This window comes from Carassius carassius, chromosome 12 (assembly GCF_963082965.1).
Source record: "Carassius carassius chromosome 12, fCarCar2.1, whole genome shotgun sequence".
Lineage (NCBI taxonomy): Eukaryota > Metazoa > Chordata > Actinopteri > Cypriniformes > Cyprinidae > Carassius > Carassius carassius.
The window spans coordinates 19,080,589-19,098,603 of record NC_081766.1 but is presented as its reverse complement, the minus strand read 5'-3'; the positions used below and the strand labels follow the sequence as shown (position 1 = coordinate 19,098,603).

At 38.5% G+C, this 18,015-nt stretch overlaps 1 protein-coding gene across 1 annotated transcript; it reads left to right on the top strand.

The window, feature by feature from the left end:
• The first annotated feature begins 318 nt into the window (after nt 1-318).
• LOC132155042 (histone deacetylase complex subunit SAP130-like) lies at nt 319-17,586 on the top strand. Its single transcript, XM_059563809.1, has 21 exons — nt 319-413; nt 1,216-1,344; nt 2,966-3,231; nt 3,365-3,526; nt 5,868-5,991; nt 6,073-6,194; nt 6,287-6,411; nt 7,861-8,005; nt 8,109-8,199; nt 8,309-8,413; nt 9,521-9,662; nt 9,812-9,930; nt 10,057-10,329; nt 10,452-10,626; nt 13,185-13,289; nt 13,423-13,772; nt 14,036-14,257; nt 15,215-15,340; nt 15,444-15,547; nt 15,637-15,750; nt 16,337-17,586. Exons 2-21 carry the CDS (start codon nt 1,239-1,241, stop codon nt 16,493-16,495), a joined length of 3,135 nt encoding a protein of 1,044 aa, XP_059419792.1. The 5' UTR covers nt 319-413; nt 1,216-1,238; the 3' UTR covers nt 16,496-17,586.
• The last annotated feature ends 429 nt before the right edge of the window (nt 17,587-18,015 follow it).

The window sequence follows — 18,015 nt, the reverse complement described above, 5'->3', positions numbered from 1 at the left end:
TTTGCATTTGAATCGATAGATAACGTGTCCCTGATTCTAACCGCTTCCAATTTAATAATATAAATTCCATCACTTGCAGTGGAGAAAGGCACCAAATTATTGGAATGACCTAAATACAGACCTAAAACATCTAAAACGATGACAGAATGTGGAGGAGTAAACCGTGTAAACATTTAGGGTCGTTATAAGTAGTGTGATTTGATATATACAGCTAAAGGCCATGTGTACATGATTCTTTTCAGGAATACGTCAGCGACCTTATCATGTTCACGGACTCGACGAGTGGAATCCGGATGACTTTTATTTTGAAATTCGAGACAGGAAGTGACTTACTGCAGCTAGATTCCCTTAGATGCCAATGTTCGGTTTGCCGGGATACGAAACGGATGGAGAGGGCAGGCGTCGTGTTTACGGTAAATCTGCAATTTTGCATTTGTGTAAACAACGACGCTTCTAGGATAAAGTTTTCGTCGCATTTACCTTCCTACAGTTTCAGAATTGCCACCGTAAATGCGTATCTAAGGGAAATTATAATTTCTCGTTGAAATGACTCGTAAGATCTTTGGGCTACTAGCAGCTGCGACTGTTTTGATTCTAAAACTCATTCTTTTATCATATAAAAGAAAGGTTTATGGGTTACGTTATTTACTGTTCTGTATTTGAAATTGGACTACATGTTTAACATCTAACGTTACATAATGAACAGTAACTTACGAGCCCACCCAGGAACAAAAGCTGCTCGATTTGGTGTCCTGACAGTCGTCAATGTTACAATCAGCAGCGTTCAGAAATAATACAGCCAGTTTACTTTGCTATTACGTGGTGTTCATTACGTATTTGTCGTTAGAGGAAAGGTTATCTTACCCTAGTAAACGTATTTAATTAAGATGACACTGTGGCGAGAAGGGCATTGCTATTTATATTTGTGAATATACCTATACAAATACCTTCACTTCGGGTTATTTTGTGGTTTATTTAACTTAATAGTTATTGTTTTTGGTTTTATAACATACTGCATGAAAAGGAACTGTCTGAACACAAGATACTGACTGGTTTGGTTCAGCATATGGTTTTGTACAACATTTCTCTAATGTGAGCATCTCAGATATCTAGTAATAACTTACAGCCAATGTGATGTAGTCTTTTGTTTAAATTAAACACATTCATTCTCTATTTCACACTACATTATGTCCTTTTTACCCTCTGATTTTTCAGGAAGAACGTGAGAGGTCGTGAAGATGAGTTCTCAGCAGTATCCACATCCAGGACTCCCATCTGGCCTGGGACAAGGGCAAACACCAGGCAGCAACACTACAGGACTACCAGGAAGTCAGAAGAACACAGGTTTAAGACACATTGACTAATACAGACTAATATAAAGAACTAGACTGTAATGTTAGTGAATGCTTAATAGAACATTAGTAAATTCAGAAGTCACAAAGAAAATGAAGGGGGCTCAATCACCATTGAATAACATGTTTTAATACACTTTTTAGAAGAGCATACCACTTCAAATTCAAACATCACAAAAATCAAGTCCTACCAACATTAAACGCTTGAGTTATCACAAATGTCCTTGGTTCATCACAGTATTGCAGATGTTAGGATATTAGAAGGATAAAATCCAAGATCATCCAAAATTGTAGTCTGTAAATAAGTTTAGAAGAAATTCGAAACAAATCAGAAACTTTGACCAGCTGTGATGCCCTCATAAATTAAGTTGATACAACAACTCTTTGGGCAAAACAAACAATACAACATGAGGTTTAGCAAGCAAAGTGCATTTTCCACTATAAAACCTCTGATAATGATTAGGGGTGTGCACATTCTATCTGTAATTATTATTATTAGAAAAATAAAACGCAATTCAAATTTTACTAAGTGTAGCTTTGCTGGCCATAAATGCAGGGAATCCATGATCAGTCCTAAGCCCTCAAACTAAAATTCAGTTATTACTAAAAGCACTGGGTGGCGCTGTGGATAGTGTTATCAACTTGATTGTATCTGATCATAGAATGTTGCAAAGTTTGGATTTACTACAAATGATCTCACTAAAAGATCTTACAAAATAGAATGACTTTTGATCAAATGAATCAGTGAAACGGAGTTATACCACCACCACAATGAGAAATCACATGAAATCCAAACAGTCATGTGACTGAGGAAAGACAGCTGTCCATCACTGCTTTCATGACTCCAGGTAAGCGCAGCTGTACTCCGAGTGAGCCGAGAAGAGAGCTTATCTGATAGCGAAATGATCTCGAGACATGCTTTCTTTAAGATTTCTGGATGGAGAGTGGCTTAGGAACAGAAAACACAAAGCAACGAAAGAAACTTTGCTTAGCACACCATTATCTTTGTGTGTTGTGAGACAATATAAACACAATAAACATAGGCCAACTCGAGTGTATGTACGTTCTGTACTGGTCTGCTTTATTTTAGGGATGTAACGATTACCGATTTTAACGATAAATCATGGTAAAATTCGCCATGGTTAGTATTACCGTTTCCTCTTCTTATTATCATTAAAACCGTATTAGATTACCGTGATTTGAACAACTGGTGATAAATGAATATTGTCCAGCATAAAGCACCGTTTTCGGTAAAAGTCTCAGGTGCGCACAGCAGAGTAGTTTAGTTTTGAGTCAAAACAGGGCGGAAAAGCTGGGAGGTTGTAAAAGAGTCCTAAGGGAATCATTCAAATGAATATACTAATTATATGAATGTACCTCTGAAGGTTTTGACTGTCTTCAGAAACGATTTGATGGCATTTTGTTTTCATCTTTGCTACATGTAATAGCTTACCTAAAGCAGCGGTTCTCAATTACAGTCCTCAACAACCCTTTGGAAATGTTATGCTCATTCAGATGATTATAAACAAACAGTCTTGAATTTATCTTCCAGATATATTTATATGTTATTAAACTGTTTACACCATCAACTGACGTAATGTGGTTCCTTTAAGGAGGACATGAAGACTCAAATCATGCTTCACGTGAGCTGATGTCCAGCGGATCCACAGCGTTCAGAGATGACAAGCAGGAGACGGTAGTGGTGCGACCCTACCCCCAACCCCAGACTCAGCCCCCGCCCCACGGAACAGCTCAGTCATTGCTCCCTCCTCTCCCTCAGCACCTTCCCATCCAGCCAGGCGCACCTGTCTCTGTGTCAACAGCACCATCCCACCTCCCTCAGGGTCTTTCCCTAGCTTTCACTGAGGGTCCTCTGAAGGTATACCAGAATTTTGAAAGTACTGTCAGTTAATAAACCTGATTCCCCTTGTAGACTCCCTGAAAAGTCAAAAGTAAGCAAATGTAAAAGGGAATGTCCATGTTTGCCTACATCTCTCTTCTCTTCACTCCAGTCTGCTCTGAAGTCACCCATGACAAGCCGTGTAATAGCTCCAGCACCTTTGTCAACACCGGGCCACCTCACTCTCCCCCCTAAGGTGTCTGGTCATATCACCGCTACCATGGAGTCTACACAGGCCTCTGGTATTCCTGTGGCAACCATCAGTGGTCAGCAGGTTAGTAAAACTTTAAATAAAACAAATTTGAATCAATTTTTCTGCATTAGAAGTTTTTCAAATTGCATATACCGTATTTTTCGGACTATAAGTCGCACCTGAGTATAAGTCGCATCAGTCCAAAAATATGCCATGATGAGGAAAAAAAACATATAAGTCGCACTGGACTATAAGTCGCATTTATTTAGAACCAAGAGAAAACATTACAGTCTACAGGACTGAGCACTGAGCAGCATAGAGCGCCCTCTTGCGGCTGTAGACGGTAATGTTTTCTCTTGGTTCATGTCAAATTAATTTTGATAAATAAGTCGCACCTGACTATAAGTCGCAGGAGCAGCCAAACTATGAAAAAAAGTGTGACTTATAGTCCGGAAAATACAGTAAGTTTTTTTTTTTAGTCAAAAACATTGTTTTCTGTAATTGTGATTTATCTTGCATTACATAAAAATTTGAAACCATTACTATCTCTTCATATGAACAAAGGCTTTGCCTGTGCTCTATTTAAAATCAGAGACACCCACTGCATTTGAATTACGATCCAAAAAAGATGCTAAATACAAGTTGTTTAGATTGTATAAGTTCAAAATTTGAAGCAAAACAGAATAGTCTGATTTTAGCTTTGTGAATGAGACGCAAATGTCTCTCTCTGACAGCAGGTGGCTCATAATGGAACAGCAGGTATTTATAGACATAACCGACTATGTTTATGAGAATACTTGCAGACAGTTATTTTGAGATAATGTATGTGTTCAATCAGAAGCAACGATATGCAAAAGAGGAATCAATTCTGTGTACGTGCATTGTGAAACGCGGCTGTCAGTGCACGCGAATGGTTTAAAATGCTTGAATGTTTAAGTCGCCATGGCTTAGAAACAAGTGCAAACAATCAACTATGATCTGTTTTACCCCTACAAGTGAGTGAAAAATGTGAATCAAGGAAATAATTTTATATCATTATTCAAGATAGCCTATCGGGCAGGGCGGTGATGAATGATTAGACAGCATGATTATTGCACTGGTGTGCCTTAGGCTGGCCACAATAAAAGGCCACTCTAAAATGTGCAGTTTTATCCCACAGCACAATGCCACAGATGTCGTCCACCAGAGCTGTTGCCTGTGAATTGAATGTTCATTGTTTCATAAGCCATCTCCAAAGGCGTTTTCAGAGAATTTGGCAGTACATCCAACCGGCCTCACAACCGCAGACCACGTGTAACCACACCAGCCCAGAACCCCCACATCCAGCATCTTCACCTCCAAGACCAGCCACCCGGACAGCTACTGCAACAATCGGTTTGCATAGCCAAAGAATTTCTGCACAAACTGTCAGAAACCATCTCAGGGAAGCTCATCTACATGCTCGTTGTCCTCATTGGGGTCTCGACTTGACTGCAGTTCATTGTCGTAACTGACTTAAATGGGCAAAAGCTCACATTCAATGGAGTTTGGCACTTTTGAGAGGTGTTGTCTTTATGGATGAATCCCGGTTTTCACTGTACAGGGCAGATGGCAGACAGCATGTATGGCGTCGTGTAAGTGAGCGGTTTGCTGATGTCAACGTTGTGGATCGAGTGGCCCATGGTGGGGTGGGGTTATGGTATGGGCAGGCGTATGTTATGGACAACGAACACAGGTGCATTTTATTGATGGCATTTTGAGTGCATGGATAGATATACCGTGACGAAATTCTGAGGCCCATTGTTGTGCCATTTATCCAAGACCATCACCTCATTCTGCAGCGTGATAATGAGCATGTTTGGGATGCTCTAGATCGGTGTATATGACAGCGTGTTCCAGATCCTGCCAATATCAAGCAACTTCACACAGCCATTGAAGAGGAGTGGACCAACATTACACAGGCCACAATCAACAACCTGATCAACTCTATGTGAAGGAGATGTTGCACTGCATGAGGCAAAAATGGGGGCAAAAACAAGTGTTGCATGTAATAATTTTTTCCAGTGTTCATATAAATTTAGATTTCTGAACCGTTTTGTGGTGGTGTGATAAAAATGAGTTCTGCGGATAATACGGATTATAATACTGATAATACTGAAATGTAATTATGTTGGAACATTTTATTTCAGTATTTTATATATATATATATTCTATATATTCTGTATTCTAAATATTCTATGTAAATGTATATATAATATTAAAAAAAATTGTCTTTATTCCTGTCATAATTATTTAACTTAATAAAAATTTGTACATTTACATTAATAAAAAAAAAAAAAAAAAAGATCTATTTTATACATTCTAAAAAAGCGGGACTTATTTCCCCATTAGTAGGTCTTGCTGTCTTTTGGTTTGCTTTTAATTGTTGTTTTGGCACAATTAGGGTCACACCGGTAACCTGCATCATCTAATGACCAATGTGCAAATCATCCGCAGTGGAGCCCCTGCTCTGCAAATTGGCTCCTCTGCTGCTCCTCAGCATCCCTTCACCTCCCATTTACCCAGAGGCGAGTTACAGATTTCAGCCAGAGTATCATTTCAACCAGTTGTAATGTTGGTGCCCTGACTGATTTGTTCTGTCATCACAGGAGCAGCTGCTGCAGCTGTGATGTCAAGTTCCAAAGGAACCACAGTGCTGAGACCAGCAGCCTGTCCGAGCTCTGCCATGGGACCGCCAACAGTCCAGCACATTATCCACCAACCGATTCAGGTTAATATAGCTAACGCATGTTCTGAGTTCTATTGAACACAGATTAATTTACAAATCCTGAAGTATTTCATACATATCTGTTTGTATTACAGTCTAGGCCTTTAGTCACTACCTCTACGGCAGTGCTGCCTACAGTAGTGGCTCCAGTGACTGCCACCAGACCTCAGTCTCCGGTTATCACCACAGTAGCTGCCCACTCTGGAGACATGTTACATGGGTAAGATGCATCTGCTTTAGAAATTATGACAGTTAATTAGCACTTCTTTGATTGTGCGTTTTGACTGTGTCAGAATAAGTTACAACAGGTAAACATGTCAGGTGTGTGGACACTAGTGCTGAGTTGCCAATATCAATTACTCATTTTAATCAGTCTATTTTTTGATTCCAAGTACCTTTTAGTTTTTTCTATTTTTAGGTGATACATGAACAAAACTTCTCTAAACATTTGTAGCTCGCCTACCTTCCTATAATCAGAATAAGGTTTTATATAAGTCTGATGTTTCAAATTCTGTCACTTGTATTATGAAAATTAAACAAATGTAATTTTTATGCTCTTTTATATATATATATATATGTATAGAGGCTGGACAGACCTTTATCTCAGGTTCAAGCGGCACCACAGAGCACACATGAGCTAAACATCTCTTTCTCTTTACTAGTTATAACAAGAAATAAATGTGAATGAAAATAAGAAGATATGCTGAAAGATATAGAACAAATTCCTGAAATCATATTCGGCTTACTGAATCATGTAATCGCTTAATCAGTGTTTCAACCGTGGAAAGATGTAAATGAAAAAACTAAATATACAAAATAAAACATTTTTAGATAACTTCTTGATCCTGTAATCCTATTATGGTATTTTTCACTAAAGAAGTTTATATATATATATATATATATATATATATATATATAGGAATTAAACACTAAGTAATAAGGCACTCAGTAATCTAAGTAGTTTGTGTGCTTTTGTAATATTTTTTTCAAAAAAAAGCCAAGGTATCAATTTTTTTCATACAGCACAGTACATGACATGAATATGAGTTTAAAGTCTGTCAATCACGTGTCTCCAATGAAGCTGCTTCACAAGATCTCACAGCTGGATTCTACTCTGTTGAAAGCAAGTTTTGTGAAATTACATGTTTATTAGACGTTAAACAGCAGCAGCAAACAATGACTAGAGAGAATGTGAGCGCTGTGTGCCCCGGCAGCGCTGTCAAAATAAATGTACTGGCTCAAAAACATCAACAAAACAAAAACCTATCGACCAATGGCGATATAAAAAAAAAAAATCAAATATTGGCCGATATGTTGCCTTTGCGATATATTAGTCGACCACTACATGGTATGTTTGTCAGGGGTGTAACGGTACACACATTCGTGCCGAAAATGTTTGGGTCTTTCGGTTCAGTTCATGTGTACCGAACAAATACAGCAATTTTTTAACCACTGCATGAGTGAGTGGATCTTCATTGGAAACTTCCAGTTTTATCTATTATTAGTTTTAATAAGAAACAAAGTCTCATCTTAAAATATGTCCTTTTTTCCAGAAAATTCAAACAATAAATGTTGTTTTGATGCTTTTTGATGTGATCATTACTGTGAATCTCTATTATTTATAGTAGTTGAATTGTAGAAAATATGGTTTTGTTTTTCTGGATTCCAGACGCTCAGCGGTGACAATCCACCCACCCCAAGCGACCCTGAGTATCCAGCGCCCTCCGCCCTCACGGGACACACCCACACGCATCACCCTCCCCTCCCACCCTGCCATTGCTGCTCAGAAAGCCCTTTCTCACTCTGTTGCACAGGTTGACATCATTGTGCTCCATCCTTTTTGAAATTATGTGTGTGTGTATATATATATATATATATATAAACAGGAAGTAACACCTCTCGTTTGCTCTGTCATAGAAGCCCATTTTCAGCACTGTGACACCTCTTGCTGCCGCAACAGTTGCTCCAATTCAGGCCACCAGTACTGCACCATCACCAACTACAACAGGCAAGTGTTAAATCTACTCTACACACCAGTGGCTTCCATGTAAATTGCATAGTCTATTATGTTTACATATGTATTACAGAACTAATGACCTGCTGTGTTATTTTTAAAGGCTCCACCACACACACTCAAATATCCAGTAGCAGCATTGTCACTATGACTGTGGCCTCCCACTCCTCTCATGCCACAGCAGTGACCACATCCACCATCCCTGTGGGTAAGTTACCTTTAGCTCATCTGCTCTGGAATGGTTTTTATTTCTAGTAGCACAGAAGTATATAGTTTTTGTATTGTAGCAGGTATTGTCAAATACTGTAAATATATCAAGAAATGCTAGAGATATTTCATACTTATTAGTCAGATTTGTTAACATTTGTGACATTCAGTGTAGTATGATGTAGTATATAAAAACTGATTAACCATTTGTAACTTTTTTTTTTTATCAGTTTAAGACTATAATAACAGTTTGAGCAGATTATTAATTGCTTGTTACTAATATTTTGCAACCAGCAAGTTATTTATTGGTTTAAAACTATGAAATTTGAATGGTGAAATGTGATCAATAATATTTTCTATATGGGTAGAATCAGAAACCGAACAATCCAATCGTACACAAATCGAAATATCACGTGGTGGCTGTTTGATTACATAAACTACAATGCTAAAGTTTACGGGTCAGAATTAAAAGATTCAGCAAAGAATAAACATTGTTGTAAACTATTTCTATTCATCCAAAAGTCCTGAAAAATCCTGTATTAGTTTCCACAAAGATATTATGCAGCATGAATATTTTCAACATTTATATTAATTTTCACATATATTTAATGGAAAGGGTTTAAACAATGTTTTATGTTTGTTGAACCATAAACAATTTTTGCACATGCAACTGTGGAACAGTCCTTAACACACTTATGCCGGGAACACACAACACAATTTTCAAAGTTGTCAGATCATTGTTGTGATTTTATTCTTGGTTTGAAATATATCATTTAATTGTGATTTACATGGATTTCATTCTTTCTGAATTCAAACAAATAGGAGCTGTACTTGCATGGCTGGAAGTAGCTGCCTGGAGGCATACTGACTGTAAAATGACATTAGTTGAATGCAGGAAACACTGCATGTATTCATTTAACAGTCTGACTATTTTGATGCCAAAGCTTTGACACTGGGAATGCACCTATGATGCCTTTACACAGTACTTTACAACAGAGCTGTTGTTTACATTGTTTTACAAGCAGATTTTCCAGGAAGATGTTGCTTTTAAAAAGGTGAAAGCTTTAAATGATGGAATTTACTGTCGATTTTGCCCCACCTGTTTTAGCTAAAGTGGTCCCACAGCCCATCACACACACGTCACCACGTATCCAATCCGATTACACTGGAGAAAGGGGCAACCTTATCCCTATCTCTGGTCACCGCTCTTCTCCCAACCCCATCACCATGGAGAACCGCACTGACAACAGGTATAAATCCTGTCTATTCAAAATGTTAAAGGACATAAGCTTTTTACATTTAAAATGTGTTTTTGGCAGCAAACTGGTTTAGGGTTCAGTTAAGAAAACCATATGTCTGTGTGCCCTGCTTTTAATGTGATGTTTATGTCTCTCCACAGACAGTCTGTTCCAGTGCAGTTTCAGTACTTCCTGCCCACCTACCCTTCAGCACCGTACCCACTGACCCACACGTACACCCCCATCACCAGCTCTGTGTCATCTATACGCCCTTATTCAGGTACCATGGTGCTTAATCAAAATAGATAGAGAAATTATTTCCTTTCACTGCAAACTTGATTTATATTAGTGGTTATTAAAAATGTTGGCTTTAGATTATTAATATTTGTTTGTCATGTGGACACAGTAACTGCTCAGACGCCCAGTGCAGCCATGACCGCCCAAGCTAGTGTAGGAGTCGCGTCTGCAGTTCATCTGAACTCTATGCAGCTGATGACGGTGGACCGCATCACCCAGATAAACCCTCAGAACATCCAACCGACTTCCATTACTGCACAGGGCATGCAACCAACGCCCATCCCAGCCCAGGGCCTGCATACGTCTGCCCAGATCACCGCCCCGAGCATTCAGCCTACAGCAGTCAGCCAACAACAGCCCCCAACAGAGTCTAAAGCTTCAGGTGAGGCACCTGAGATCAGCTCTGAATCGTGAGATCCGCCTTCAGTTCATGTGTTCATAACAAGCATCATTTCTCAAAGTTTAAAAAAAATAGTATAGATGAGTGTTTCTGTTTTTTTTCAGTTGTTCTGGCCGATGGTTCCACACTAGTGGCTAGCTCTATAAGCAATGCATTCAGCAATAGTCAGCCTGCCACCACTGTGGCCCAGACGCACAATCAGAGTGCCAACGCTGGAGCCTCCTCACTTGTGACATCCCCTCGACCCAGCATTTTGCGCAAGAAACCTATCAATGAGGGGTGAGCATTAAAAACACATTATTGTCAGGTTCTCTGTAAAATTGTTTAAATGTAAATCTCACTATGAGATGTCAATGTCTTATTTACCAGCAAAAAATACAAGAGAGTCCTGCATCAGTTTATATATTTAAACGTATTTCCTGTATGCGTAGATTAAATTCATATTGTCTAAAATAAAAAGGAATCCAGAACCATGTCATATTTCACCCCATCATTACCAGCAAAAAGAATAAGAAATTCTATTTTGGAAATGAAGAAAATCAGTTTAGGAGTACTAAAGTTTTGTTTGCATTGTCAATTTTCCTCCCACATTGTATCTTCTAATTCAAGAAAACATTTAATACTGTTCTGCAGTAATGAAAGTCATCTTGTCCAGAAATTACAAGAAATGAAGGACTACTACCATGATTCTTCCTTTACTGCCTAACAATTTCAACGAATATTTTTTCCTTACATTAAAGGAACTCTGTTACTAATTGCTAATTAGTTAATCATCATCGTGCTACTCTTTTACCGGGTGTTTTGAAGGCAGATCAACGCTCGCGACAAAAAGATATGTGCAAACTGTAATGAAGCAGAGATCAGGTAGTTCCTCACTATCCACGCTGAAACTGAGCTCATTCACCAGCTTAAGTGAAGGTTAACGTGCCTAGCGTTTTCGACTCGTAAATTGTCATTACGGAACCTTTACAGGTTGTGTGTGAACGCACAGATTCCGGTTAATCACTGGCTGTGTGAAAGGAGCAAAATCTAAAGACCCGGGAACAATTGCCGAGACACATTCCCCGTGTATTTTCTGGAATCGCAGTGTGATAGGGGCTATCTACAGGTGCATCTCAATAAATTTGAATGTCGTGGAAAAGTTAATTTTTTTCAGTAATTTAACCCAAATTGTTAAACTCTTCTATTAAATTAAGTGCACACATACTGAAGTAGTTTAAGTCTTTTGGTTCTTTTAATTTTGATGATTTTGGCTCACATTTAAGAAAAACCCACCAATTCACTTTCTCAACAAATTAGAATTCTTCATAAGACATTTTTAGTGAATTGTTGGCCTTCTGGAAAGTATGTTCATTTACTGTACATGTACTCAATACTTGGTAGGGGCTCCGTTTGCTTTAATTACTGCCTAAATTCGGCGTGGCATGGAGGTGATCAGTTTGTGGCACTGCTGAGGTGGTATGGAATCCCAGGTTTCTTGGACAGTGGCCTTCATCTCATCTGCATTTTTTTAGTCGCTTGTTTCTCATTTTCCTCTTGACAATAGTCCATAGATTCTCTATGGGGTTCAGGTCTGGTGAGTTTTGGCTGGCCAGTGGTAACTAAACCAACCTTTGGTGCTTTTGGCAGTTTAAGCAGGTGCCAAATCCTGCTGGAAAATGAAATCTGTATCTTCAAAAAGCTGGTCAGCAGAAGGAAGCATGAAGTGCTCCAGAATTTCTTGGTAAACGGGTGCATTGACTTTGGTTTTCAAAAAAACACAATGGACCAACACCAACAGATGACACTGCACCCCAAATCATCACAGACTGTGGAAACTTAACACTGGACTTCAAGCAACTTGTGCTATGAGCTTCTCCACCCTTCCTCCAGACTCTATGAACTTGGTTTACAAATGAAATATAAAACTTGCTCTCATCTGAAAAGAGGACTTTGGACCACTGGGCAACAGTCCAGTTCCTCTTCTCCTTAGCCCAGGTAAGACGCCTCTGATGTTTTCTGTGGTTCAGGGGTGGCTTTACAAGAAGAATACGACAGCTGTAGCAAAATTCTCTGACACGTCTGTGTGGTGGCTCTTGATGCCTTGACCCCAGCCTCAGTCCATTCCCTGTGAAGTTCACTCAAATTCTTGAATCCATTTTGCCTGACAATCCTCATAAGGCTGTGGTTCTCTTGGTTGGTTGGGCATCTTTTTCTTCCACACTTTGTCCTTCCACTCTTCCTGTTAGCATGCTTGGATACAGCACTCTTTGAACAGCTATTTTCTTTGGAAATGAATGTTTGTAGCTTACCTCCTTGTGAAGGGTGTCAATGATTGTCAGCAGTCTTCGCCATGATTGTGTAGCCTAGTGAACCAAACTGAGAGACCATTTTGAAGGCTCAGGAAACCTTTGCAGGTGTTTTGAGCTGATTAGCTAATTGTCATGTCACCATATTCTAATAAGTTGAGATAGTGAATTGGTGGGTTTTTGTTAAATGTGAGCCAAAATCATCACAATTCAAAGATAAACTACTTCAGTCTGTGTGCATTGAATTTATTGAATACACAAATTTCACCATTTTAGTTGATATACTGAAATTAACTTTTCCATGACACTCTAATTTGAGATGCACCTGTATATTAGTCTGTTGCCAAATGATTGCATTTTAGTTTATTTCAGCGTTGTTTTAATAACTGAAAACAAATTTTGTATTGTTTTTGTTTTAATAACCAATTGCAACACTGATGAAAATCTACCGTAAATTCTAGTATGAAAAAAGTTTAGTAGTTTAAAATTATTTTTGAAAAAATATTGATGTTCTCAAAAGTGTCACCAATCTGTCTCTGTTGATTTAAGTGCTGCTGTTAGGAAGAACCTGATCCCAGGTCCGCTCATTGACTCCACAACCCCCAGAATCGATGGACCCATCAGGAGTGCATCAGGATCAACTCGTCCTGCAGGGTATGGAGTTTTCAAATTGTTCTTACAAGTTCTCTTGTATTATTTAATAAATTTTTCCTTCTCATTGTAGTATTACTTGGTCTTTAATTACAGCTTAGTTTTATATACACTAAATCTCTAAACTCTTTGGCAGACTGAAGCCCAAACCAGATATCCACATGAGTCTCGCTCCATCAGTAACTGCAGCAGTAGAGACGATTCCTAGCCAGGGAACTGAACAGCAACCTCAACCTCCCTCCCAGCTGGCTTCTCAACCTCTCACCTCCCTTCTGACATCAGCAACAGCCCCCTCTCACCCCACTCCTGCTCTTTCAGCTATACCTGCTGCCATGTCAGTCACCCCGCCAGTCCCCTCCATGGCCAATGTAGTGGCCCCGCCCACTCAGCCAACAGTCAGCACTAATTCCGCATGTTCCATCAGCTCCAACCTCCCAGAGATGAATATTAAGCAGGAGGTGGAGCCTCTGGATAGTACAAAAACAGGTGGCATCTTCATGCATACCAGATTTTACACTAATAGTCAGTCCATATAAAATATATATATCTATATAAACATAGATATCAGCCTGAAAATAAATCCTCTTGTATTTGACATTGAGATTAAGTCATTCAACCAATATTTTTAGATATTTCAAACAATGAAAAGAGGATGTAGAATGATGTTATACTTCAGAGAAACACAAATCAGGTGGCAGAAGTATCAGTCTGCTCATGGTTTAACTGATTAAGCATTTTTTTTTCCTCAGTGGCATCAGGACCAAACAGTGGTGCACAGATGTTGGCAGTCTCTGCCACAGACATCACTCCTGTAGCCTCACCCAGAAAGAAGCCCCGCAAGCAACAGCATGTCATCTCCACTGAGGAGAACGAAATGATGGAGACCAACAGCACAGATGAAGAAAAGTTCCCACCCAAACCCCTCAGCCAACGTGCAGAGAAACGCAAGTCCCCTCCTAAAGAATACATTGGTAAGCTTTATTACTATGAAGCTGTTTCTTAAAGTTTTCACTTTTTAGGACAGTGGTGTTTTCCATTGATTTTATTTTATTAGAATAGAATTGTAGATTTATTATTAGAATTTGTATTATTTTATTCTATTGGAATCGGCACAAATTAAATATATAAATAAAAATACTTCTGTGATATTTCGTATTACGGTGATGCATTGCTGCCACACATTTTTTCCACTCAATTATGTCTTAATGAAATCTTTTCTCGTAATAACGTTTTCTCGTTAAAACATTTTTTTCTTGTAAAAACAAGATATGTCATAAAAACAATATAATTATCTTATTAAAATGATTTTTTCTCATAATTATAACATGTCATAAAAATGATATGTTTTCCGTTACCGTATCAAATGTTACTTCAGAAGTGTACTTTTATCATATAAATCATTTTAATAATAGTCATTATTATTGAATAACTGAAAAAAAATGTATACATTAATAAGAATGAGGTTTTTTAATTTTAGAACTACTATTTGGAAGAAGGTTATTTGAAGGTCAAATTAAAAACCAGTACAACAAACACAACAATGATACTTACTAACAAGTCTGATTGTTGTTTCTCCTATGTCTGAAAAAAAAGTTTTACTTCTTCTCTTTGTGGAATATCTTAAGACTCCTCACTGCCTTCTATCTGTGAAAGTCTGCCAACCTTTGCTCTAAATAGTACATTATGAAGTGGCAACAGTGACAGTGTCGTAACATAACTGAACAGAGGCCAAACTTAATAAAGTTGCAGGAATAAGATAAAAGACATAGAGATAAAGATCAGAATTATCCTGCCAAACTGTTTGTAAGCTGTCCTGGATTTGAATGGCAACTGCAGTTGCTCTGATGGCAGCAACTGTGGTACTGTACATTTTTGACATTGTAGCCTCTCATGCCTATATTAAGTGTATCTGTATCTGTTTCTTGCAGATGAAGAGGGAGTTCGGTATGTTCCTAACAGAGTTCGGCCTCCGATCACTCTCCTGCGTCACTACCGTAACCCCTGGAAGTCAGCATACCACCACTTTCAGAGATACAGTGACATCCGTGTCAAGGGTCTGTCTAAGCTCATCACATAGTATCTTATTCTCCGTTTTGCATTTATACAATTATATAGTCCGTCATCATTCATTAATACTAGCTTGTGTTATCTAATCAGAGGACAAGAAAGGCACCCTACAGGATGTGGCCAATCAGAAAGGAGTGGTGTGCAGAGCCCAGGGCTGGAAAATTCACCTCTGCGCTGCTCAGCTCATGCAGCTGGTGAGACCTTCGCTTTAATTCATTACCAGACAGTCTTTATGTCAAGCTTATGTCAGAATAAGTGTTGTTGTTTTTTCACCTGTCTGCAGACGAATCTGGAGCGTGATGTTTACAGTCGCCTCACGACTCTCCAGGAAGGCCTCGTTCCGAAGAAGAAGGCTGGAGCCAGTGATGATCTTCACCGTATAAATGAACTCGTACAGGTAAAAGCCACTGATTACTTTTACCCACACATGTTCTGTTTCATACAGGTTCAATCGTGTTTTATTTAATTGGTTTCAATGCTTCATTGCAATGCTCACTTAAATTAGACTTTAAAACACCAATAAATGATTTAATTGAATTATTTTGTAATAATGATTTAATGTAATTTAACCTTGTAAAATTTAATCTTTAACAGATCTCAAAATAATTATCTCTCAATAATAATAATAATATTATTATTATTATATTTTGAAACATTTTGTAAAACTGTGAAATATTATTTTCTATTTTGAAACATTTCTTAATATCGATGTTGAAAACAGTCGTGCTGCTTACCTGGAAACCGTGATGCAATTTAATTAAGATACTTTGCTGAATAGAAAGATTGAAAAAAAATTTTTTATTTGAAATGAGAATCTTCTTTAACATTATAAATGTTTTACTGTCACTTTTGATCAATTTAGCGTGTTTTTGCTGAATAAAAGTGTTTTAATTTTGCGGAAGAAAAACATTCTTACTGATACCAAAAATTAAAAATTGTAGTTACACAATTGATATTAATTATGATACCGTTTCACTGCTTAGGGGAACATGCAGCGCTGCAAGCTGGTGATGGACCAGATCACAGAAGCCCGTGATTCCATGTTGAAAGTGCTGGATCACAAGGAACGTGTCATGAAGCTGCTCAACAAGAACAGCAGCACAAAGAAGCTCAATAAGCTGAAGCGTAAGGACAGAGCTTGAGACAAACTGAAGAGATATGAGACCGAGTTCAGCACGACCACAGACCCCTGTATTCATCTGGCAAGCCCTTCCTTTCCCAGAATCTGTAGGGAACAACAATGTTTAATTAACCACAACATCCATCTTTAACTGTATCTTCACTGAAATACGAATGTCTCAGTGTTTCGTTTCAATCAAGACGTTTTAACCCAACAAAGTAACAAAGACGTTACTTTAGAGAAGTTGTTGGGTGTTGAAGATTCCATTTTATTCAGAGTTCTACATAATCATCCATGGATGAACCACAGATATCAGTAAAAGCAATGCTGTACATCTTCAAGTCTATAGATTATATTCACCACTTTTTCATTTGGGTGCCTTGAATGATGACCTGGTATTGACGGTCTGTACTGTATCAAACACCAAATGGCAGAATTATGTAATGGCTGTTCTTTGAACAGAAAGGTTTCCATTTTGTATTGTAGTTTTCAAAACGATAAGAATTGAGAAGCCATAAGAGCACCACACCATCCTCTCTGTCCTAGGTGAACAAAGACTGAATTTTTTTACATGTGTATTGTGGGAAATGTTAAAGATGCTTTGGTGAAATGGAGTATTTGTGCCTTTCCGTGTGCCTCATTTGACATGGGTTTTGTGTGATGGAAGCAGTTCCTCTGTGGTTCCTCTGGTTTAATGGAGTCTGAATGTCTGCATCATTTTACGTTCTCCCCTCACTGCCTGTCGATTTGGGAGGAATGATTCATGTATCAGCAGTCTTGCAAGTGCTGCTTCAGCTCCAGGGAGGTTGGAGGGATTTTATTCAAGCATTAAAGATGGTAAAAAATCATGTTCAGATATGACATGTCTATCAGAATTTAGAGGAGAGATTTGATTGTGCATATGCACACAGTTGTGTATCTAAGTTAAACCTAAGTATATATAAAAAAAATAAGCCCTCTTTTTTTTGTTGTTCGTAAATGAACAATATTATGATTATTTTTCCAGTTAAGCACTGTCATTTGTGGCAAAGATAAAACATTGTATACGATTTCATTTTGAATTACATTTCATGTTGCACATCGCTGCTGAAGTAAAGACAATTTGTACATGAATTTGGATGATTGTTTGTTTTTCTACAAAGTCTAATTTAATCCAAGGTTGATATTGAAAGAATCAAAAACAAACAGAATCAACCTAAAGCCTGCAAGAATGGTCGAGGCCATCTGGCTATATAAGAGGGCACTTCGCCATAGGATTCAGGTTACTTTGAAGCGATGACTGAGTAGGTCACGCCCGGCCTGAGTGATCATTGCAGAAGATTTGCACAGCCCCGGCACCCATGAGGGCAGAGAATGCACAAGTAAAGCCCCTGATGGGATGCTACACCAAACTCCTGCTCAGAGCGGTACTGCGTATGCAGGTGCATGCAAGTTATGCAGAAAGAGTCCTAGCTTGCAAGGCAGGGATGTCCAAGTTATTAAACCTAGCAAATGTGGACGACGAGGCCCAACTGGCCTCCCGCACAAATTTAAGCAATAGAC

Coding starts and splice junctions, on each gene's coding strand:
- LOC132155042 (XM_059563809.1), top strand. CDS start 1,239: ATGAGTTCTCAGCAGTATCCACATCCAGGACTCCCATCTGGCCTGGGA. Junction 6,195..6,286: donor TTATCCACCAACCGATTCAG/GTTAATATAGCT, acceptor TTTGTATTACAG/TCTAGGCCTTTAGTCACTAC. Junction 15,751..16,336: donor GTATAAATGAACTCGTACAG/GTAAAAGCCACT, acceptor TTCACTGCTTAG/GGGAACATGCAGCGCTGCAA.